The 19,617-nt window shown below is 38.9% G+C and overlaps 1 protein-coding gene across 3 annotated transcripts in view; it reads right to left on the bottom strand.

Moving 5' to 3' along the window:
• The window catches only part of PCCA (propionyl-CoA carboxylase subunit alpha), a 349,043-nt gene that overhangs the window by 314,705 nt on the left and 14,721 nt on the right, over positions 1-19,617 (bottom strand). Inside the window, exons 3-4 of one of the 3 annotated variants that reach the window (XM_060080286.1) lie at positions 14,868-14,915; positions 14,689-14,757 (exon numbers count right to left, since the gene is read on the bottom strand). The exons of 1 other annotated variant lie outside the window; for it this stretch is intronic. In XM_060080286.1, the coding sequence (XP_059936269.1) occupies positions 14,689-14,757; positions 14,868-14,915 (117 nt within the window). Of the gene's footprint in view, positions 1-11,798; positions 11,958-14,688; positions 14,758-14,867; positions 14,916-19,617 lie in introns of those variants that run through there. One more of the 3 variants, XM_060080288.1, reaches the window with a different exon arrangement.

The following is a 19,617-nucleotide window of genomic DNA, read 5'->3' as shown; positions in this document are numbered from 1 at the left end:
TACTCCAAATGGGCAGTTGCCATTGTGACAACTGAGAAAAGAGGAGCAGCAAGTACCAAAAGAAGCCGTCCCAAGTAGGGTCAATGCACTGGCTGTCGCTAGAGATAGCTAGCAAATGAGTACCTACACAAGCTGAGCAGTGCTGATTCACAGATTAGGAACCAGTCTACTGGATTGGCTCAGGACCTTTGCACACACTGCACCATTTGCCTAGCTAATAGCGGACTCTCATCTCTCAGGTCTCACCTTACATTTTACCCCCTTCAAAGAACTTCCCTGACCACCATTATTCTCTCTCAGAAACTAGTCTGTTTCCTTCATAACACTTACCACAATTTGTAATTATTTGTTTGCATGTTTTCTTTTTTTTTTTTTTTTTTTTTGCGGTACGCGGGCCTCCCACTGCCGCGGCCCCTCCCGCCGCGGAGCACAGGCTCCGGACGCGCAGGCCCAGAGACCACGGCTCACGGGCCCAGCCGCTCCGCAGCACGCGGGATCCCCCCAGACCGGGGCACGAACCCGCGCCCCCCGCATCGGCAGGCGGACCCCCAACCACTGCGCCACCAGGGAAGCCCTGCACGTTTTCTTATTTTATATCTGTCTCTACCACTAGACTCTAAGTGCCATGAGAGCAAAAATCATGTTTCTCCTGGTCACTATTCTAATTTCAACAACTAGCATAGCATCTGGCCCACAACAGGCACTAATAAACAGTGGCCTTCAAGGTAATAAACCTGACTTTCTTTGGGGGAGGAAAGGGACTTTTTCATATACTTAGCATGGGAAGTAATATGCTACAATGGGAAGAGTACAATTTGGGAACCACACATAATTAGAACCTCAGCTCCATTGCTTACCTAGCTAAATGATCTCTGACAACCTATTTTATATCTTGAAGCCCCAATTTTCTCAAAACAATGACAGTAATACTTCCCTTACATAATCACTCTGATTCTCTAGTATACTGTAGATATGCAATAAGTGATAGCTATTAGTACTTCTTAAAATGATCATCCTTCCATCCACTAAGAGTTCTTAAATGAGTGACACTACAACAGAAACGAATCAAGTCAAAGTCTTATAAACACGGCAATATCAAAAATACTATATTTATAAGGTAAGCTGTATTTTCAAACCTTTTATTTAACGTATGCTTTTTCAGTAAGACTACAGAACTTCTAAACCTGCTTCAGTAGATGTTTAGAGAAAACTAAATCCACGATTAGGTATTTTTTCATACCATCGGGTACTAACTACATGGAAACCCATAATGTTCTTTTTCAAACCATGCTGTTTGAAGTCACCAGGAACTTTCAAAAACACAAAAACAGAAGGTAAACTCACAATATTTCACTGTTTTGTTTTTAAACTTTTAGTATCAATAAAAGGATAAAGGTCTTACTAACAAAAATTAAGGACTTAGGGACACCCTTTTCATTTTACAAATGAAAATTTTCACAAGTCACTTTCCACAGATTAAAAATTGGAATGTTTTTATTAAACAGCAAGTATACAAACATATATACGAATAAAATAATTCATACATAAAGATACTGATATAAATCCTTTTTTTTTTTCCCTGCCCAAATGTAATTTTTGCCTTGCTGCTAAATAGTCACAGTCCTTCCTTACTGGAATGATTGGTTTATCTTTAACTCCACAGAGCTTAAACTATCAGTCTTTTAAGAAGCTTTGACAGATTTTGACGATTTAACCTGCTGAGCTCACAGCACCCAAGGGAGGGTCCTGGTTGCAAGTTTTATTTCTAATACAGCTGACCACTAATACCGACTCCACAGATAATGGATTTCAATAACCACCACCCACAGGTTAACACTTCAAGTAGTACCCATAATATTGCTTTAATTAAGTTAATACATGAAGGTCACAGTTTGGTATAAAGTTTTATTACATTTGGCAGTGCTTACAATAAAAAAAAAAGGAACTGTATGTGTTCATCTATACAGTAACTCTAAATTTGCCTATAGATATAATCCAGTTTGCTCATAGATTTATACACCATTTCAATTTATTTTCTAAAAGGAATTCAGTTTATTAGTTCCATTTCCCAAAATATGTACATTTCTAGCATTTCTAACCAGTAGTTTCTCTAACCATGCTGGGCACAGAATGGGTCTACCTGGCACAAAGAGGCCACCCACTAGAGCAAAAAGATTCCTACCACTACCATGCCCACCCCCTGATTTTGGAGCATTGTGATGGTAGAAAAGATTAATGCTTTGATTTGTCTTGTGTCTAATGATTAGCTTCATGTGTTAAATATTAATGTCTTCCGGACAGAATGAAATTATTTTTTCATTTTGAAAAATAAAGATATATAAAATTTGTTTTTGAACCTAAACACTTTATGCAGTAGAAAACAAGCCAAAGAGTCTTTTTACAACAAATATCATGAAAAGGCAAAGCAAACAAATGTTTAAATGAATCTGAAATTAAAGGTTCACTCTAAAGTGTTAAAATGAGATACTGTATTTTAATACACAAATCACATAGTCAGCAGGGTTGATATATTTTTCTATTTTTATATGTAGTATTAGGTAATTTGAGGTTATTTTAGAGAAAAGCAAAAAAATGGTGGCTGAATTTAAACATATTGAATTCAGCAATAATTGTATTTTTTAAATACACAACCTGACAGGCACTATGGTAGATAATAATGAATCAGCATGGGAGCCATTTAATATACTTCTTGATTAACTCATTGCCTGTCCACTTTGCACACAGACATGCTTACATGTCATAATCGTCATAATTCCCATCATCCCCACTGCTAACACTCAAGCTCCTTGATTAGTGCACAACTCCCAGACGAGCCATTGCTAATGCTAAATAATTCTCTTCAGCCTCCTGCTACTATTCTGCAGGATCTCCAATTAAATATAATGTCCCTGATGAGCCATATTAATGTGAACAAATTCCTACCAGGAATCCTATCTTATTCCATTTTCCCCAAAAATGTAGAGAAAGTAATTTAGCCAAGCCAAAGATAATCAAAACATTTTAAACTGATATAGTATAATGTCTCGGCAAAATATGTTACTCCAAAGACAATAAAAGAAAAAGGGTGGAAAAAGTAATGTCTAAACATGTTAAATGCTTTCTTCTCCTGATTAATTTGTTCTTCACTGAAAAGTCTAGTGTTTTAAATATGCACAGGTAGATACATTGCATTCTTAATCCAAAAAGGTTACTGAAAGCTAAGTTTTATGAGAAAAGTGAGCAGTAGCAAGTTTTAAAGCAAATATGCCATTTAAAAACCCTTTAATTATCTAATTACCAGAACTCCAAGGTCCATAATCACATTAATGAAACCAATTCCTTCCTTCCCATTAAATGCAGTATTACAGTCACTATCAGAGGCTTTGCCATGGAATTTTATGTTGCTGGTAAGAAAACTTCATCTTGAACAATGACAACTATAAGTATTTTTTGTAAGAATGAATTAAGAATCTTATAGATTTTCTATTGCAATCTAAAAGACTGGGAAGGCTTCTGACCTAATTAAGACTAACTGGGAAACATGGACTATGATGGCCACCATCTTAAAATATTCTGTACTAGTAAAAGCAATTTAAGAAAATGTTATTTAAATATACCATCTCAACTACACACACACATATAACAAAAGGTCACCTGATTTTTCAGTTACCACCCCCAAAAAGTTTTACAAACTTCACTCTGGTCATTTATTCCTATTTGAGGATTAATAATTACATTAGCTGAAAATAAGTCCATTAACAGATTTTGTGAAATAATTTTTTAAAAATTAAGAACTTTAACTCCTTTTCTTTTTTTTTTTTCTTTTTTTTTTTTTTGCGGTATGCGGGCCTCTCACTGTTGTGGCCTCTCCCGTTGCGGAGCACAGGCTCCGGATGCGCAGGCCCAGCGGCCATGGCTCACGGGCCCAGCCGCTCCGCGGCATATGGGATCCTCCCAGACCGGGGCACGAACCCGTATCCCCTGCATCGGCAGGCGGACTCTCAACCACTGCGCCACCAGGGAGGCCCTCCTTTTCAAATTAAAAAAATAAGGTTGAAAAATATCCTGAAAAGTAAATCATGTAAATGAGAAAAGGTAAATGGTTTTGACACTTAAATTGCTTTCAACTCTATGTACACCTAGGATAAAAGTGAAGATATTCTAACAAAAATATAAACAGATAAGTTTATTAAAAGATATATATATATATGAAAAGATATAAAATAAAGATATTTTAACAACCCCATAAAATTTTTATAAGGTTTTCCCTAAGGTCTTTTATACCTTCGCCTACATTAATGTATTCCATCTCCATTTACCTGATCATTACCCTCCAGTTTGTTCAGCTGGAACCAACATACACTAATTACATAGACATCATGAAGTCCTATTTGTCCTCAGTACCTCCCCAGACAGCAGGGAAATCATATCAAGGGTAGGCACGCTAAGTGATGATTCCCCCCACCTTACTGTCAATCATCCCAGAGTGCTCACAGGAAACCCCACTCAACCTCATTACTGAATCCTAAGGGTAAGACTACAATACTCACCAGGAATCATACTTCAAACAGCAGGCTGCCTGGCCAAGATGTGAGTCACAATGACTACTTCCCTGATTTTAGGTTTTGGTGTTAATGCAGTAAATACCAAGTATTTCTCATTTCAATCCAATGTTACTATACACAGACAAAGCAACAAAATATTGGTAAGTTCAGTTTAGGAGTCCAGCTAGGAAATATAGTCAAAGGTTGAAGTACAGAATCATTTAATCTCATTTAAAAAAAAAATCAAAACCCTAACTTCAGAGGTTTAAAACAAATATAACAATATTTTGCTACTTCTTATGGAAAGGCTTACTAGTCTTTTTACTTGAAAACACACATACATACATAAAGTAAGTTATCATAAAAGTAAAGAAAGTTATCTAACAACCATTTTGAGAAGTACCAACACAACAATCTCTAAATTCTCATAATTATTTGTTCCCACTATTCACCAAACTAATGAAGTAAGACCTACCTACCCATTTAAAAAGTCCCAGTCACCAAAACCATCAAACATTTCTCATTCCTTATTATTTCTTAACTTCTCTGGGACTACCTAAAATCACAGTACATTAGTGGCATAAAACCCTACAATCCACCTGTCCTGCCTTCTAAGTCAATATAATATTAATAAGGTCCTCTTAAACAAATAAAATCTCCCACATCAGCCCTCTACCTAAAATCTAATCAATTTATTTCATAAATGTCTCTTCTTGCTCCAAAATTTTATGTAATGGTCCCAATAATTTTCACTTTATAAGGTATTACAATTTTTTTTTTTTTGGCCACACTGTGTGGCATGCACAATCTTAGTTCCCTGACCAGGGATCAAACCTATGCTCCGTGCAGTGAAAGCGTGGAGTCTTAACCACTGGGTCGCCAGGAAAGTACCCAATATTTCTTTAATATCTGCTAGTACAGTTCCCTCTTCAATTTTCCTCAAAATTGTCTAGGCCATTCTTGCATATTTACTCCTTTGTCAATCCCCCCCACCACTGTTACATTATTACATTTATTAGGATTTAATACAAAAACGTAGATCTAGAAATAACTAGCATTGACAATATTGTTTCCTTATATAAAAATAAGTTCTCATATAAGTTATATGAATGCATTTTAAATTCATATCATAAAGTGTTTTATCTTTGCCACCACTTCCATGAGGTTAAATTTTCTTAAGTTGTATTTTCTATCTTGTTGATATTTAAGAAAGCTACAGATTTCTTTGTATTTATTTTTTAACTACCACAGAGACTTTTCTTACTGTTTCTAAAGAGTTGTTCAGTTGCCGGTATAACTAGAAACTCGATACAATCTTATCATTTCTGCCTTTCCTGTCCACCACTTTATAACTCTTGCCTAACTGCATTGCCGAGCACTTCTAGGATGCTATTAAATACTAGTGGTGACAGTAAATGTATGGGTCTTCATCCTGACTTCCATGAGAATGCTTCCTATGAGGTATGACGTTTTCATTCTGGGAGGGCAGTATTTATTTAATCCTGTTTTACTAAGGATTTTACAAGGAGAAGACAGTGAATTTCTTTTACATGACATCTAGGCTTCCATCAAGATGATCATAAAGTTTTCCTCCACTAACCTATTAGTATATTTAATTAAATTAATAGTGTCTAATATTGAACCATACTGAAATGTCATGAATACACTCTGCATGACTGCAGCATATTAAATAAATTTTATTCTATTTCCTATTACTTAGGATTTCTTCTATCAATATATAATTACAGTCATTGTAATTTTATTTTTTGCTTACTATCTTTGCCCAGATTTTGATTTCTGAGTTACTATACTATGCTGGTTTCATAAAAAGAAATGGAAATCTATTTTTCTTTCTCTAAGTCTAGAGCAATTTAAATAGTGTCAAAATTTCTTAAAAAAAAAAATTTCTTGCTTCCTGAAAATTTCAAAGAATCCTTGCAAGAATCTCTAGGCCTGGACACTCAGAGTCCTTTAGTCAATTATTTCCTACCTTATTCAGGTGCTTTCATGCACAGAGTTGCAGGCCTATACATAATTATTTGTCACCAGTTTTGTAAACTGAGCAAAACAAAATAACTACCTAACATTTTTTAAAGGCTTTTTTTCTTTTTTTTTTTGGCCGTACACGGGCGTCTCAGTGCTGTGGCCTCTCCCGTTGCGGAGCACAGGCTCCAGACGCGCAGGCTCAGCAGCCATGGCTCACGGGCCCAGCCGCTCCACGGCATGTGGGATCTTCCCGGACCAGGGCACAAACCCGCGTCCCCTGCATCGGCAGGCGGACTCTCAACCACTGTGCCACCAGGGAAGCCCTAAAGGCTTTTAAAACCAGGTTAAACCCCACTTTCAATAATGAACAGAACAACCAGAAGATCAGCCATGAAACAGATGACTTAAATATCCCTATGAGCCAACCAGTCCTAAAAGACATCTATAGAACACTCCACCCAGCAGCAGCAGAACACACATTCTTAAGTTCACATGGAACATTCTCCAGGACAGATCATATGCTAGTCCATAAAACAAACATCAAAAACTTTTAAAGGATAGAAACAGTAGAAAACACATTCTCTGACCAAAAAAGAAGGAAATTAGAAATCAGTAATAGAAAGAAACTTGGGAAACTCGTAAATATGTGGAATTAAACAACAAACTCCTAAATAACAAGTGGGTCAAAGAAGAAATCAAAAGGGCAACCAGAAATTACTTTCAGAAATGAAAATGAAGATACAGTATGTCAAAACAGGGGATGCAGCTAAAACAATAGAGAAAAATGAACGGTTAAACACCTATATTAAAAAGACCCCAAAACAACCTAGTTTTCTACTTTAAGAAACTATTTTTTAAAAGAGCAAACTAAACCCAGAGTGAGCAGAATGAAGGAAACAAAAACTAGTGTAAATAGAAATGAAGTAGAGAATTTAAAAAGAGAGAAATCAATGATACCAAAAGTCGGTTCTTTGAAAAGGTCAATGAAACTGAAAACCGTTAGCTAAAATGACAAAGAAAAAATGAAAAAACTCAAATAACTAAAACCAGGAATGAAAGAGACATTACTGCCAGCCTTATAGAAATAAAAATGATAAAGAAATACTATAAACAATCGCATAGCAATAAATGATAACTTAAGATGAAACTGACAAATTCCTAGAAAGACAAACTATAGACACTAACTAACTCAGGAAGAAACAGAAAATCTCAATAAATCTACAAGAGACTGAATTAGTAATCAAACAACTACCCACAGAGAAAAGCTCAGACCCAGATGGCTTCACTGGTGAATTCCACCAAACATTTAAGGAATAATTAATACCAATTCTTCACAAACTCTTCCAAAACAACAGAAGATGAGAGAACACTTCCCATCTTATACTATGAGGCCAGTATCACTCTGACACCAAAAACAAAAACATCAAACGAAAAGAAATCTATAGACCAATATCTCTTATAAACACGGATGAATAATTCTCTACAAAACACCAGCAAACTGAATCCAGCAATATACACAAAGGACTATACATCATGACCAAGTGTGATTTATCCCAGGAATGCAAGGCTAGTTTAACATCCAAAAGTTAATTAATGTAATATACCATATCAATGGAATAAAGGATAAAAACCACATTATCATCTCAGTAGACACAGCAAAACCATTTGAAAAAATCCAACACCCAATCATGACAAAAACTCTCAACAAACTAGGAACAACAGGGCACTTCCTCAACCTAATAATGGGAATTTATGAAAATCCCAGAGCCTAAATCAAACTTAGTTGTGGAATACTGAATGTTTTCCCCCTAAGACGAGGAACAAAACAGGATGTCTGCTCTCACCACTCCTTTTCAGTATCATTCTGGAAATTAAAGCAAGGGAAATCAGGCAAGACTATGAAATAAAAAGCATCCAGTTAGAAAAGAAAGAAGTAAACCTATCTCTCTTTACACATGACATGATCTTCTAGAGAGAATCCTAAGGAATCTATTATATTTTTTAAAACTATTAGAACTAATAAACAAGTTCAGCAAGGTTGCAGGACACAAAATCACTATAAAAAATCAATTGTAGGGCCTCCCTGGTGGCGCAAGTGGTTGAGAGTCTGCCTGCCGATGCAGGGGATACGGGTTCGTGCCCCGGTCTGGGAGGATCCCATATGCCGCGGAGCGGCTGGGCCCGTGAGCCATGGCCGCTGAGCCTGCGCGTCCGGAGCCTGCGCGTCCGGAGCCTGTGCTCTGCGACGGGGGAGGCCACAACAGTGAGAGGCCCGCATACCGCAAAAAAAAAAAAAAAAAAAAAAAAAATCAATTGTATTCCTATACACCTGCAATTAACAATAAAAATTGAAATTAAAAAATTGCAATTCTAGGGAATTCCCTGGTGGTCCAGTGGTTAGGACGTCACTCTTCCACCGTAGGGGGCACGGGTTCAATCCCTGGTTAGGGAATGAAGATCCTGCAAGCCGCATGGTGTGGCCAAAAAAAAAAAAAAATGAGGATGAAATTGCAATTCTAATAGCCTCAGAAATAATATTAAAATACTTAGGAATAAATATAGCAAAGTAAGTGCAAAACTTATACTGTGAAAACTACAAAACATTGTTGACAGAAATTAAAGCAACGTAGATAAGTGGAACAACATCAAACGGAATATCCATGCTCACGTATAGGAGGACTTAAAAATGTTGAGATAAAGATATTTCTCAAACTGATATACAGATAAAACACAATGCCTATCACAATCCCAGCAGGATACAGTTTTCCACTAGGACCATTTTCCCCTCATAAACCATTGTCTACAAATCTTTTCAAAGAATAATAAGGGCCTGGAGAATGACACATAAAAGACAATTCATGACTTGATAAGAGGCTTAACCCCTATTTTGCTCTCTCTGGCCCTGACCATTTCCCACTGGAGTACTTTACATTGCTTGTTGACTCTGGCCTCATCCCCTGGATGCAGCTGCACTAATCTCATCAATACGTATGAACTGTTTTCCTGGGTAAAGCCTGACTTTGAGACTGCTCTGGGTCAGTCTTCTCAAAGAAAGCAAGAGAACTTCCTCAACAGAGAACAGGATATCATACTATTTTAAGACAATCCAACAATAAGCAAACTAGACTGATAACTGCAAATCCTCCCTAGAAGCACCTAAAAATCCCAGATTAAATATAACAAACTTCTTTAAATGAAGTTTGGCTTACAAGAACCACAAGCAATCCCTAGGGATCAAGAAGAAGCTAAAAGCCAGACAGTATCCACTAGAGCTGATACCACTAATCTTGGAGAGTATAAGTGGGGATCTGAATAACCTAGAGAACTGAGTTTTAACTCTCAGAGAAAGGAACCAATTGTGAGCTGAAGATCTGAAGGAAAACTCCTACATAAGGCCATGTTGTTCAAAGGTTACATCCTCAGGACTTCCCTGGTGCTCCAGTGGCTAAGACTCCACGCTCCAGTGCAGGGGGCCCGGGTTCGACCCCTGGTTGGGGAGCTAGATCCCACATGGCACAACAAGGACTACATCCTCAGTGAAGGGGGGTGAGGTTTATAATCTACTAAGTAGGGAGAAGACATACTTACTATCAGCTGTGCTTCAAAGTAAAGGAGAAAGTCTCCTCAGGAAACTAGAAACCATGGGCCTATTTAACAGAGGGAGGGAGGGTGTGTGTGGGTGTGGGTGTGGGTGGGTGTGTGGGTGGGTGTGTGGTTTCATCTGGTTTTGCCCCATCCTCATAATTCAGCAACCTTCGTGCCAAGAAATTAATATAAAAATTAGTCAGTGATACCCCGGACAACCCAAACCATGTGGAGTTCAACAATAAAGATACCAAATATGAGGTCACAAGACAAAATCTACACATGTGAGGAAACAATCCATCGTAAGGAAGAGTCAGAAATAGAAATAGATACATAAGATCTTGAAGTAAAATAACAAAATGAAAGAACCTTTAAAATAAGTATGCTATAAATAAGACACGAAACGACTCAAATACGTTAAGAAAAAAGACAAAACAAAAATCAGGCAGGGCACAGTGGTTGACAGTCCGCCTGCCAATGCAGGGGACACGGGTTCGTGCCCCGGTCCGGAAAGATCCCACGTGCCATGGAGCGGCTGGGCCCGTGAGCCACGGCCGTTGGGCCTGTGCATCCGGAGCCTTTGCCCCGTAACGGGAGAGGCCACAACAGTGAGAGGCCCGCGTACCGCAAAAAAAAAAAAAAAAAAATCAGGCAGGGAATTTCCTGGCAGTCTAGGGGTTAGTACTCCGCACTTTCACTGCCAAGGGCACGGGCTCAATCCCTGGTCAGGGAACTAAGATCCCGCAAGCCACATGGCGCAGCCAAAAATAAAAATAAAATGTGCTTTAAAAAAAAAACACAGGGCTTCCCTGGTGGCACAGTGGTTGAGAGTCCGCCTGCCGATGCAGGGGGCGTGGGTTCGTGCCCTGGTCCAGGAAGATCCCACATGCCGCGGAGTGGCTGGGCCCGTGAGCCATGGCCGCTGAGCCTGCGCGTCCGGAGCCTGTGCTCCGCAACGGGAGAGGCCACAACAGTGAGAGGACCGCGTACCACAAAAAAAAAAAAAAAAAAAAAAAAACAGGCAGATTCAAAAAGGAGCAGTAGACCCAACAGATTCCTCAAAAGACAGCAAAGATGACAAATGCAACCAAAATAATCACAGTGTCAGGCAATATTCATTGGTGAATGCAAAAATGTTAGATGAGAGGTTGTTGTGGGACAAAACCTGCACGTGGATTTGACGATTCACCCCCCGCAAAATTAATTTTAAAAGGGGGGGGAATGGGGCTTCCCTGGTGGCGCAGTGGTTGAGAATCTGCCTGCCAATGCAGGGGACACGGGTTCGAGCCCTGGTCTGGGAGGATCCCGCATGCCGCGGAGCAGGTAGGCCCGTGAGCCACAACTACTGAGCCTGCGCGTCTGGAGCCTGTGCTCCGCAACGGGAGAGGCCGCGATGGTGAGAGGCCCGCGCACGGTGATGAAGAGTGGCCCCCGCTTGCCACAACTAGAGAAAGCCCTCACGCAGAAACGAAGACCCAACACAGCCCTAAATAAATAAATAAGTAAATAAATTTAAAAATAAAATAAAATAAAATAAAATAAAATAAAAGGGGGGGGAATGGACCATTTTAATGGAAGGGACCAATGGAAGAAAACTGCATAATCGTCTTTAAAAGCCAACTTTTTCCCATTCAACATTCATTGTTTACAAGTTACTTGGCTTTCCTTCTTTGTGTGACTTACCACTTAATAGTTGTAATAACTGTTAGTCTTCTTCCCCTGATTAACTGCTTAAAAATTGGTTTTTAGGGCTTCCCTGGTGGCGCAGTGGTTGGGAGTCCGCCTGCCGATGCAGGGGACACGGGTTCAAGCCCTGGCCTGGGAGGATCCCACATGCCACGGAGCAACTCAGCCTGCACTCTAGAGCCTGTGCTCTGCAACAAGAGAAGCCAAGACAATGAGAAGCCCGCGTACCGCAACGAAGAGTAGCCCCTGCTTGCCTCAACTAGAGAAAGCCCATGAGCAGCAACAAAGACCCAATACAGCCAAAAATAAAAACAAATTAATAAATAAATTTAAAAAAAAAAAAAAAAATTGGTTTTTAACATAAAATAGTTTTCACAATCAACTGTTGCAGTATTTTCCTACTATAATAGTATTTACATTTCAATTTATGAAATTAACACATGAAGCATGTAAGATTTTTTTACTCCAAGTAACACTGAAAATGCTCACCTCTTGAAAATCAATATTGAAACATTTATAATACATCTGAATAGCATGCCTTGTTCATAATACCGATATTATACAGTTCATTAGATATGATGGTAACCTTTGTGATCACATGTTAAAGAAGCAAATATGCTGTTAGAGGAATTCACCTTTTTGTCTTTCTTGAGGCTGAAGCAGAAACCAAATAGCAAATCTGGCCCTATTTCTAAGGCTTAAATCAAACTTTGAACATTCTAACCATCATTACTATCCTGCTTTTACTTATAGTATCTTTCTAGAAACCGATTTACAGGAGGTCATATGAAGAGGAAGTTTTGACCAAGCATGCATTGCTTGCTTCCCATCATGGGGCCTGGCAAATCTTATTTTAAACTATATATCATAATCTCTGGTTTTAAAAAAAAAAAAAAGTGGCTAAAAGTCTTTAAAATATAAAAACTACCACGTCTGCTTCAGGAAGGATAAATGACAAAGACTTAAAACTCAAACCAACTCTTTTGAAACCAGTTTTGCCAAAGTCTGGAAAGTGACTGTCCACAAAGCTAGAAATTTATCAGTGAGAAAAGTCAGTCATGCTCTTTGGAGCAACAGCTTACAGAAGATTATTCTGTAATACCACATTGAAATATAAACAAATAGGAAAAAGCTGACATATAAATAATTTTGGCTATATGCCAACAGTCACCTCTATGAGAACACAGCATAGAGAATTAACTATATACTGTGATATGAAAAAAAAATTACAAGTGAAAGGTTGTTGTTAGGCTTGAAATAAAAACAGTGACTGTCCACAATTCAAACATTTTTCTCTCAATTTACCCATGAATGAAAACACAGCCTGAGCTAATACACTGAAAAATAAACACAAGATGAGAAGAGTGAATTTTAAATCTACTACTAGCTTGACAGTAACACAAACTTTTTTCTGAAGTAGCTTTACTATTGGTAAATGCCTTAGTTTACCAATCAAGAATGACATTAAAGCAACAGTTTTCTCATTATTTCATGAATATTTTGTGAGGAATATAAACTACTGAAACTATCACAGTTAAAACAGATTATTAGTAGAGAAGCCAGAAACTAATATTCAAAAAAAATCAAACAGTATATACGCAAAACAAGTTTTTTTAACTGCTTAATTACTTTTAAAGTAAAGGATAAATATTTTAAATGTACCAGCCAAATAAACTAGATAATATAAATACTTAACCTTTATTCTGGGGAAATTAGAGTAGCTTGCAATCATTTCCATTTTGCTTTTTAAAAAAGGAAGAGAGTCACAATAAGACAACAGGAACAACATACTTCTAGATAAAATTTTAAAATCACAAAGACTGAAAATTCTTTGCATTAAATTACTATACAATAAAAGCTGACATTACCAATAGGTCCTGTTATCAGAAGTTGTGTGAAAGAATGAAAAACAGTAACTTATATCTAAGGACAACTACTTACATTTCATTTCATACAGTTCCAATAATTCATACACTTTTCCCACGGGATTTTTTTCTACTCATTCATAGTTTATTACTGCTAAAAATGCCTGTTTTGATAAAAATCCCCAATAAAATTATATATCAGCCCCTGCTTTACTCTATACCTTCTTTTGTTCATGCCCAATTAGCATTAGCCTATCTTTGATTTATCAAACTTTCAGCTGCACACGGTAAAGCATTTAGGAAGGTTAAACAATTACAGCATCCCAAGTGACAGTGGAGTTACCCTGTGCGGAAATGTGCTCCCATAAGGCAGCACTGTATAAATATTTCATTAGGGCTTCCCTGGTGGCGCAGTGGTTAAGAATCCACCTGCCAATGCAGGGGACCGGATTCGAGCCCTGGTCGGGGAAGATCCCACAGGCCGCGGAGCAAGTAAGCCCGTGCGCCACAACTACTGAGCCTGTGCTCTAGAGCCCACGAGCCACAACTAATGAAGCCTGCACGCTTAGAGCCCATGCTCCGCAACAAGAGAAGCCACCGCAATGAGAAGCCCGCACACCACAACAAAGAGTAGCCCTCGCTCGCTGCAACTAGAGAAAGCCTGCGCTCAGTAACAAAGACACAACTCAGCCAAAAATAAATAAAATAAATTTAAAAAAAACATTTCATTAATCTTTGAATCTAACTTTCTCATGCTTTGCTTAAATGTACTTGGTGACCAGAATCAGTTTACCAAATTTTTATTCTATTCTAGGCTTTTAAAGCTCGAAAATAAGAGTTAAGACACATATTGAAGACCTTATGATGCTCCCATTTTGCTTAATACAAGAGTGAGTAATTAAACAGGTTTTTTTTTTAATTGTGTACCTTTTCAGGCCAACAAAAAAACCCCCTACATCTTTCACTTTTTTTCTATTTGATCCAAAATAAGGTCCTGATTCAAACAAAGCAAATATACTTACAGAACTAGCATCAACATCACTGTGGATGGCAACCGTCTTAATGCCCATCTTCTTGCAAGTTTTAATAACCTATATTAAAGTACATTAATGTTATCTGTTAATAGTAATTCATATTTAAAGGGATTAAATAATAATAAAATTCAGAGTAAAATGGAAAATATGATTAAAATTCCACTCACCCTACATGCAATTTCTCCTCTGTTCGCAACAAGAATTTTATCAAAAGTCTAAAAAGAGAAAAAACACATAAGAAATTGTTACTCTCGCTTTGGGACCAGAGAACACCAAGCTTTTCCACAATTACCATTGGGCATGATCCTAATAAACATTACTTCCTACAGTAGTATTAAATACCATACATACGTTCATTTACAACCAGGCTGCTACTAAACTCATCTGGTAGGATCTGGCGTTATAATTATCCTCTTAAAGCATCAATTGACTAGGTTAGATAATTCATAAGGGGACTAAATTCTCTTGCCAAAAGATAATCTTCAAATGATATTTCAGAATACTAGAAACTTTAGAAGAAACTGCTTGAGAATTTACTTGATTATTTTCTAAATTCAGGGAAATTCTAAGTGTCATGTTTATCAAAGCGAAGTCTGATATAATTTATATGCTATCTCTTTGGGATTGGGCCACAGCATTAAATGATACTTTTGATAAATGAGAACAGATACTATTTATGCTTATTTCCAAAGATTCCCAGACAAAGCAGGTTATGCTATTTGAGTACAATGTTAAGTCTGAATAACCACCAAATGTTTAAATAGCTGAGGCCATATAATAGAAAAAGAAGTTCCATTCTGTGTGGGGCTAGAGACCTAAATTCTAAGCCCAGCTTTGCCATTAATGATCTATTTGACTCTAAGCAAATCAATCTCTGTAAATTGAAATCTCTTGACTTCCCCATATATAAATTGATAGCATTCTAATGGGAAACTATTTAACAAGGTTCTCTCCCTACTCTAAAACTGTACAGGTTAATCCTTTTAAAGAAATGCACACAAACAATTATAAGTAATTTGGATGCAACACATTTTAGTACACAACGATTGCTAGGTTAGTGAATTGTTACACATTAAACGGAACTATTTTTTTAAGTTTTAGTTATATTTCTAAAAGAAAAGTTAAAGTTATATATGATCTTAAAAGTACTCATATAACTTAAAGCTATATTTTAACCCAACAGGTAATCACAGAATCTCAGAACTGGAATAGGTCTTTAAAGTCTTGATTTAACCTTTATATTACACATGGCTTATTCCACCAAACTGAGACAAGCCTCTACCTTAAAACTGGTAAATTCCTAATTTGATAGAATCCTGAGTCATTCAGAGCCCTGAGCAGATGGGCCCTTAAAATATCCTAATCTCACCTCAGGCGTGAGGCTATAAAATCATCTGCCTTTCTATTCTCATCTGCTCATGGTAAATTCCTGTTAAACAATAAGCATATTCTAAGAAAAAAAATGTTCATACTTCCTTGAACTGCATTTTACTCTTTTTTTTTTGCATCACGCAGGCCTCTCACTGCCGTGGCCTCTCCCGTTGCGGAGCACAGGCTCCGGACGCGCAGGCTCAGCAGCCACGGCTCACGGGCCCAGCCGCTCCGTGGCATGTGGGATCTTCCCGGACCGGGGCACGAACCCGTGTCCCCTGCATTGGCAGGCGGACTCTCAACCACTGCGCCACCAGGGAAGCCCCTGAACTGCATTTTAAGATGTGAATTTTTATTAAGTATTAAACAGACTACACCTGATAAAAGCAGCACAAACAATGGAAGTTACATATTAAGCAACTGTTACAGCAAATATAACAAATTATTGACATCATAATATTACAGGGAGTACAAATTCCACCCTAATTCCTATCCAAGAAGCCGAATAATGGTTAAGAGCCAGTCTGGAGCCACACTGTCCAGGTTGGAATCCCAACACTACCATGTGTTCTTCTGTGGACAAGTCGTCCTCCTGAACCCTCATTTCCTGGTATGTAAAATGAGAGTAAGAACAGCACCTGCCACGAGAGGTTGCGGGAATATGATAAACACCCTTAAAGTGTTTAGAGTAGTGCCTAGCACATAATATATACTCAGTAGGCGTTAGCTAGAGTATTGTTATTCGCTCCTTTGGGCCACAAACCAGATGACAAACCCAGGAGTGTGATTCCAACAGGGATAAATCTGTACCAAAATGATCACTGCACCTCACACATTTCTATTCATCTCTGTTCAGGGCTTGTGATGGCTAGTTTTATGTGCACTTGATTGGTCCACAGGGTGTTCAGATTAAACGTTTTTTCTGCGGTGTCTTTGGGCGTGTTTCTAGATGAGACTAACATTGAATCAGTGGACTCAGTAAAGCAGACAGCCCTCCCCAATGTGGGTGGGCATCATCCAGTCCACTGAGGGCCTGACAGACTAAAAAGTGGAGGAAGGGAGGATTAGTTCTGCCTGCCGGATTGAGCTGGAACCCTGGTCTCCTCCTAGCCTTGGACTGGAACTTACACCATCAGCTCCCCTGGTTCCCAGACCTTGAACCTGGACTAGAATTTCAGTACCAGCTTTCCTGGGTCTCCAGCTTGCCACAGCAGATTGTGGTGGGACTTCTCAGCCTCCATAATTACGTGAGCCAGTAAAAAAAATCTCCCTATGTCTCCTATTGGTTCTGTTTCTCTGAAGAACCCTGACTAATACAGGACTATTAATGGATTACCAATTAGTACACAAGCTCAATAAAGCTAATATCAATTAATCTTCCATACCTAAGATTTTCTTTTAACTAAGTAACAGATGAATATGGTTCCGAATTTAGAAGGTACACAAGGGGACACACTGTAGGGACACCTAGGCCCTTGCCCCAAAGGCAACTACTACTAGTTTCCTGAATATTCTTCTGGGTAGGCTATGCATATAAAAGAATATATATACAAATAATTTTTTTAATTAGCCTTTGTTTTTTTTTTTTTGGCCGCACCATGCTTCATGCAGGATCTTAGTTCCCAGAACCAGGGATCAAACCCGCGCCTCCTGCAGTGGAAGCGTGGAGTCTTAACCACTGGACCGCCAGAGAAGTCCCCATACAAATAAATTTAAACCAACTTTTTTGGGGGGAGAGCCGCACCATGTGGCTTGTGGGATCTTAGTTCCCAGACCAGGGACTGAACCTGGGCCGCTGGCAATAGGAGCACAGAGTTTTAACCACTGGACCGCCAGGGAATTCCCTAAACCAATCTCTCCCTCTACATCAACAATTACAGGTAAACATCAAGTGCATTCGATAACTTCAGTGTACAATATGGCACAACCACAACAAAATGTGTTAAGCGCTACAACACGGCTGTGTTAAGTGCAGCAAAGGGAGAGAGTGAACAGCATGCGTTAAGGCAGTGACATTGAAAGCAGACGGTAGCACTGAAAAACTACAAGTAATTTTTAAGACAGCTCAAGCACAAAACAAGCATGGGGGCACTGTGGCAAATAAAGCTGGGGTAAAAAGGCCAGATTAAGGAAGGACCGTCTTTCATTTCATTTCATCTCGTTCATGTCATTTAAAGACCTGGGACTTTATCCTGTATCTGGAGAGCCGTATACAAGACACTCCGAAGATACTCTAAGGGGAAAAACAAAAACAACAACTTTAAGCCAGGAACCTGAATCCTTGAAGCCGGGGGGCTTTCAGGTACCACGAGAGATAAAGAACTTTTGCAGAAACTGTTTATTTGTTTTTCTAATTTTTTATTTTTACACAATTTTTTTTTTTTTTTTTTTTGCTGTACGCGGGCCTCTCACCGTCGTGGCCTCTCCTGTTGCGGAGCACAGGCTCCGGACGCGCAGGCTCCGCGGCCATGGCTCATGGGCCCAGCCGCTCCGCGGCATGTGGGATCTTCCCGGACCGGGGCACGAACCCATGTCCCCTGCATCGGCAGGCGGACTCTCAACCACTGCGCCACCAGGGAAGCCCTACACAATTTTTAAAGGTTACTTTCCATTTACAGTTGTTACAAAATATTGGCTATATTCCCTGTGTTGTACAATACATCCTTGAGCCTGTTGGGTACTGAGGTAAACTACTGGGTACTGAGGTACCCAATGGTCTGTACCTCCCACTTCTGCACCCCTATGTTGCCCCCAACACAGGTACCACTACTTTGTTCTCTGTATCTGTGAGTCTGCTTCTTCTACGTTAGATTCACTAGTTTGTTGTATCTTTTAGATTCCACATATAAGTGATATCATATAGTATTTGTCTTTCTCTGTCTGACATTTCACTCAGCAAAATGCCCTCCAAGTCCATCCATGTTGGTGCAAATGGTCAATTTTCATTCCTTTTTATGGCTGAGTAGTATTCCATTGTGTACATATACCACATCTTCTTTATCCATTCATCTGGTGATAGACACGTAGGTTGTTTCCATGGGTTGACAACTGTAAGTAATGCTTCTATGAACACTGGGGTGTGTAGCGACTGTTTTATACCTTTGCTATTACTGTCATGGGGTAAAAAACACACTGGAAGTTTCATGACAATTTTTGAAGTTATTTTCTTTTAACCCGTTCTCTCTCTACCCCTCCTTCCTTTTTTCCCTTCCCTATGTTTAGATCATAGCTGGCATCTAAAACCACCAAGGACACTTCTCTCCATTCAGGGACCAAGAGAAGGGCTGAGCTGGCCTGTTCCACTGAGTATTTGGAGGGATGACGGCAGAACTCTAGATCCCGAGTCACTCACCAAGCACTTCCGAGAAGGAGGACAGCACAGTGGGTAAACCCACCAGCTCAGGACAAAGACAGTCTTGCGTTTACACCCAGCTTACACTTACTATTGTGGGTTTTGAGCTTCAGTTTCCAAATGTACAAAACTGAATGAACAGAACAGTCAAGGATAATGTTAAGCAGCTGACATCTGGGGCACACGCTTTCTAT

Source organism: Mesoplodon densirostris, chromosome 17 (genome assembly GCF_025265405.1).
Source record: "Mesoplodon densirostris isolate mMesDen1 chromosome 17, mMesDen1 primary haplotype, whole genome shotgun sequence".
Classification (NCBI taxonomy): domain Eukaryota; kingdom Metazoa; phylum Chordata; class Mammalia; order Artiodactyla; family Ziphiidae; genus Mesoplodon; species Mesoplodon densirostris.
Note: the sequence above shows the minus strand (reverse complement) of the source record. Positions and strands in the feature narration are given on the sequence as shown.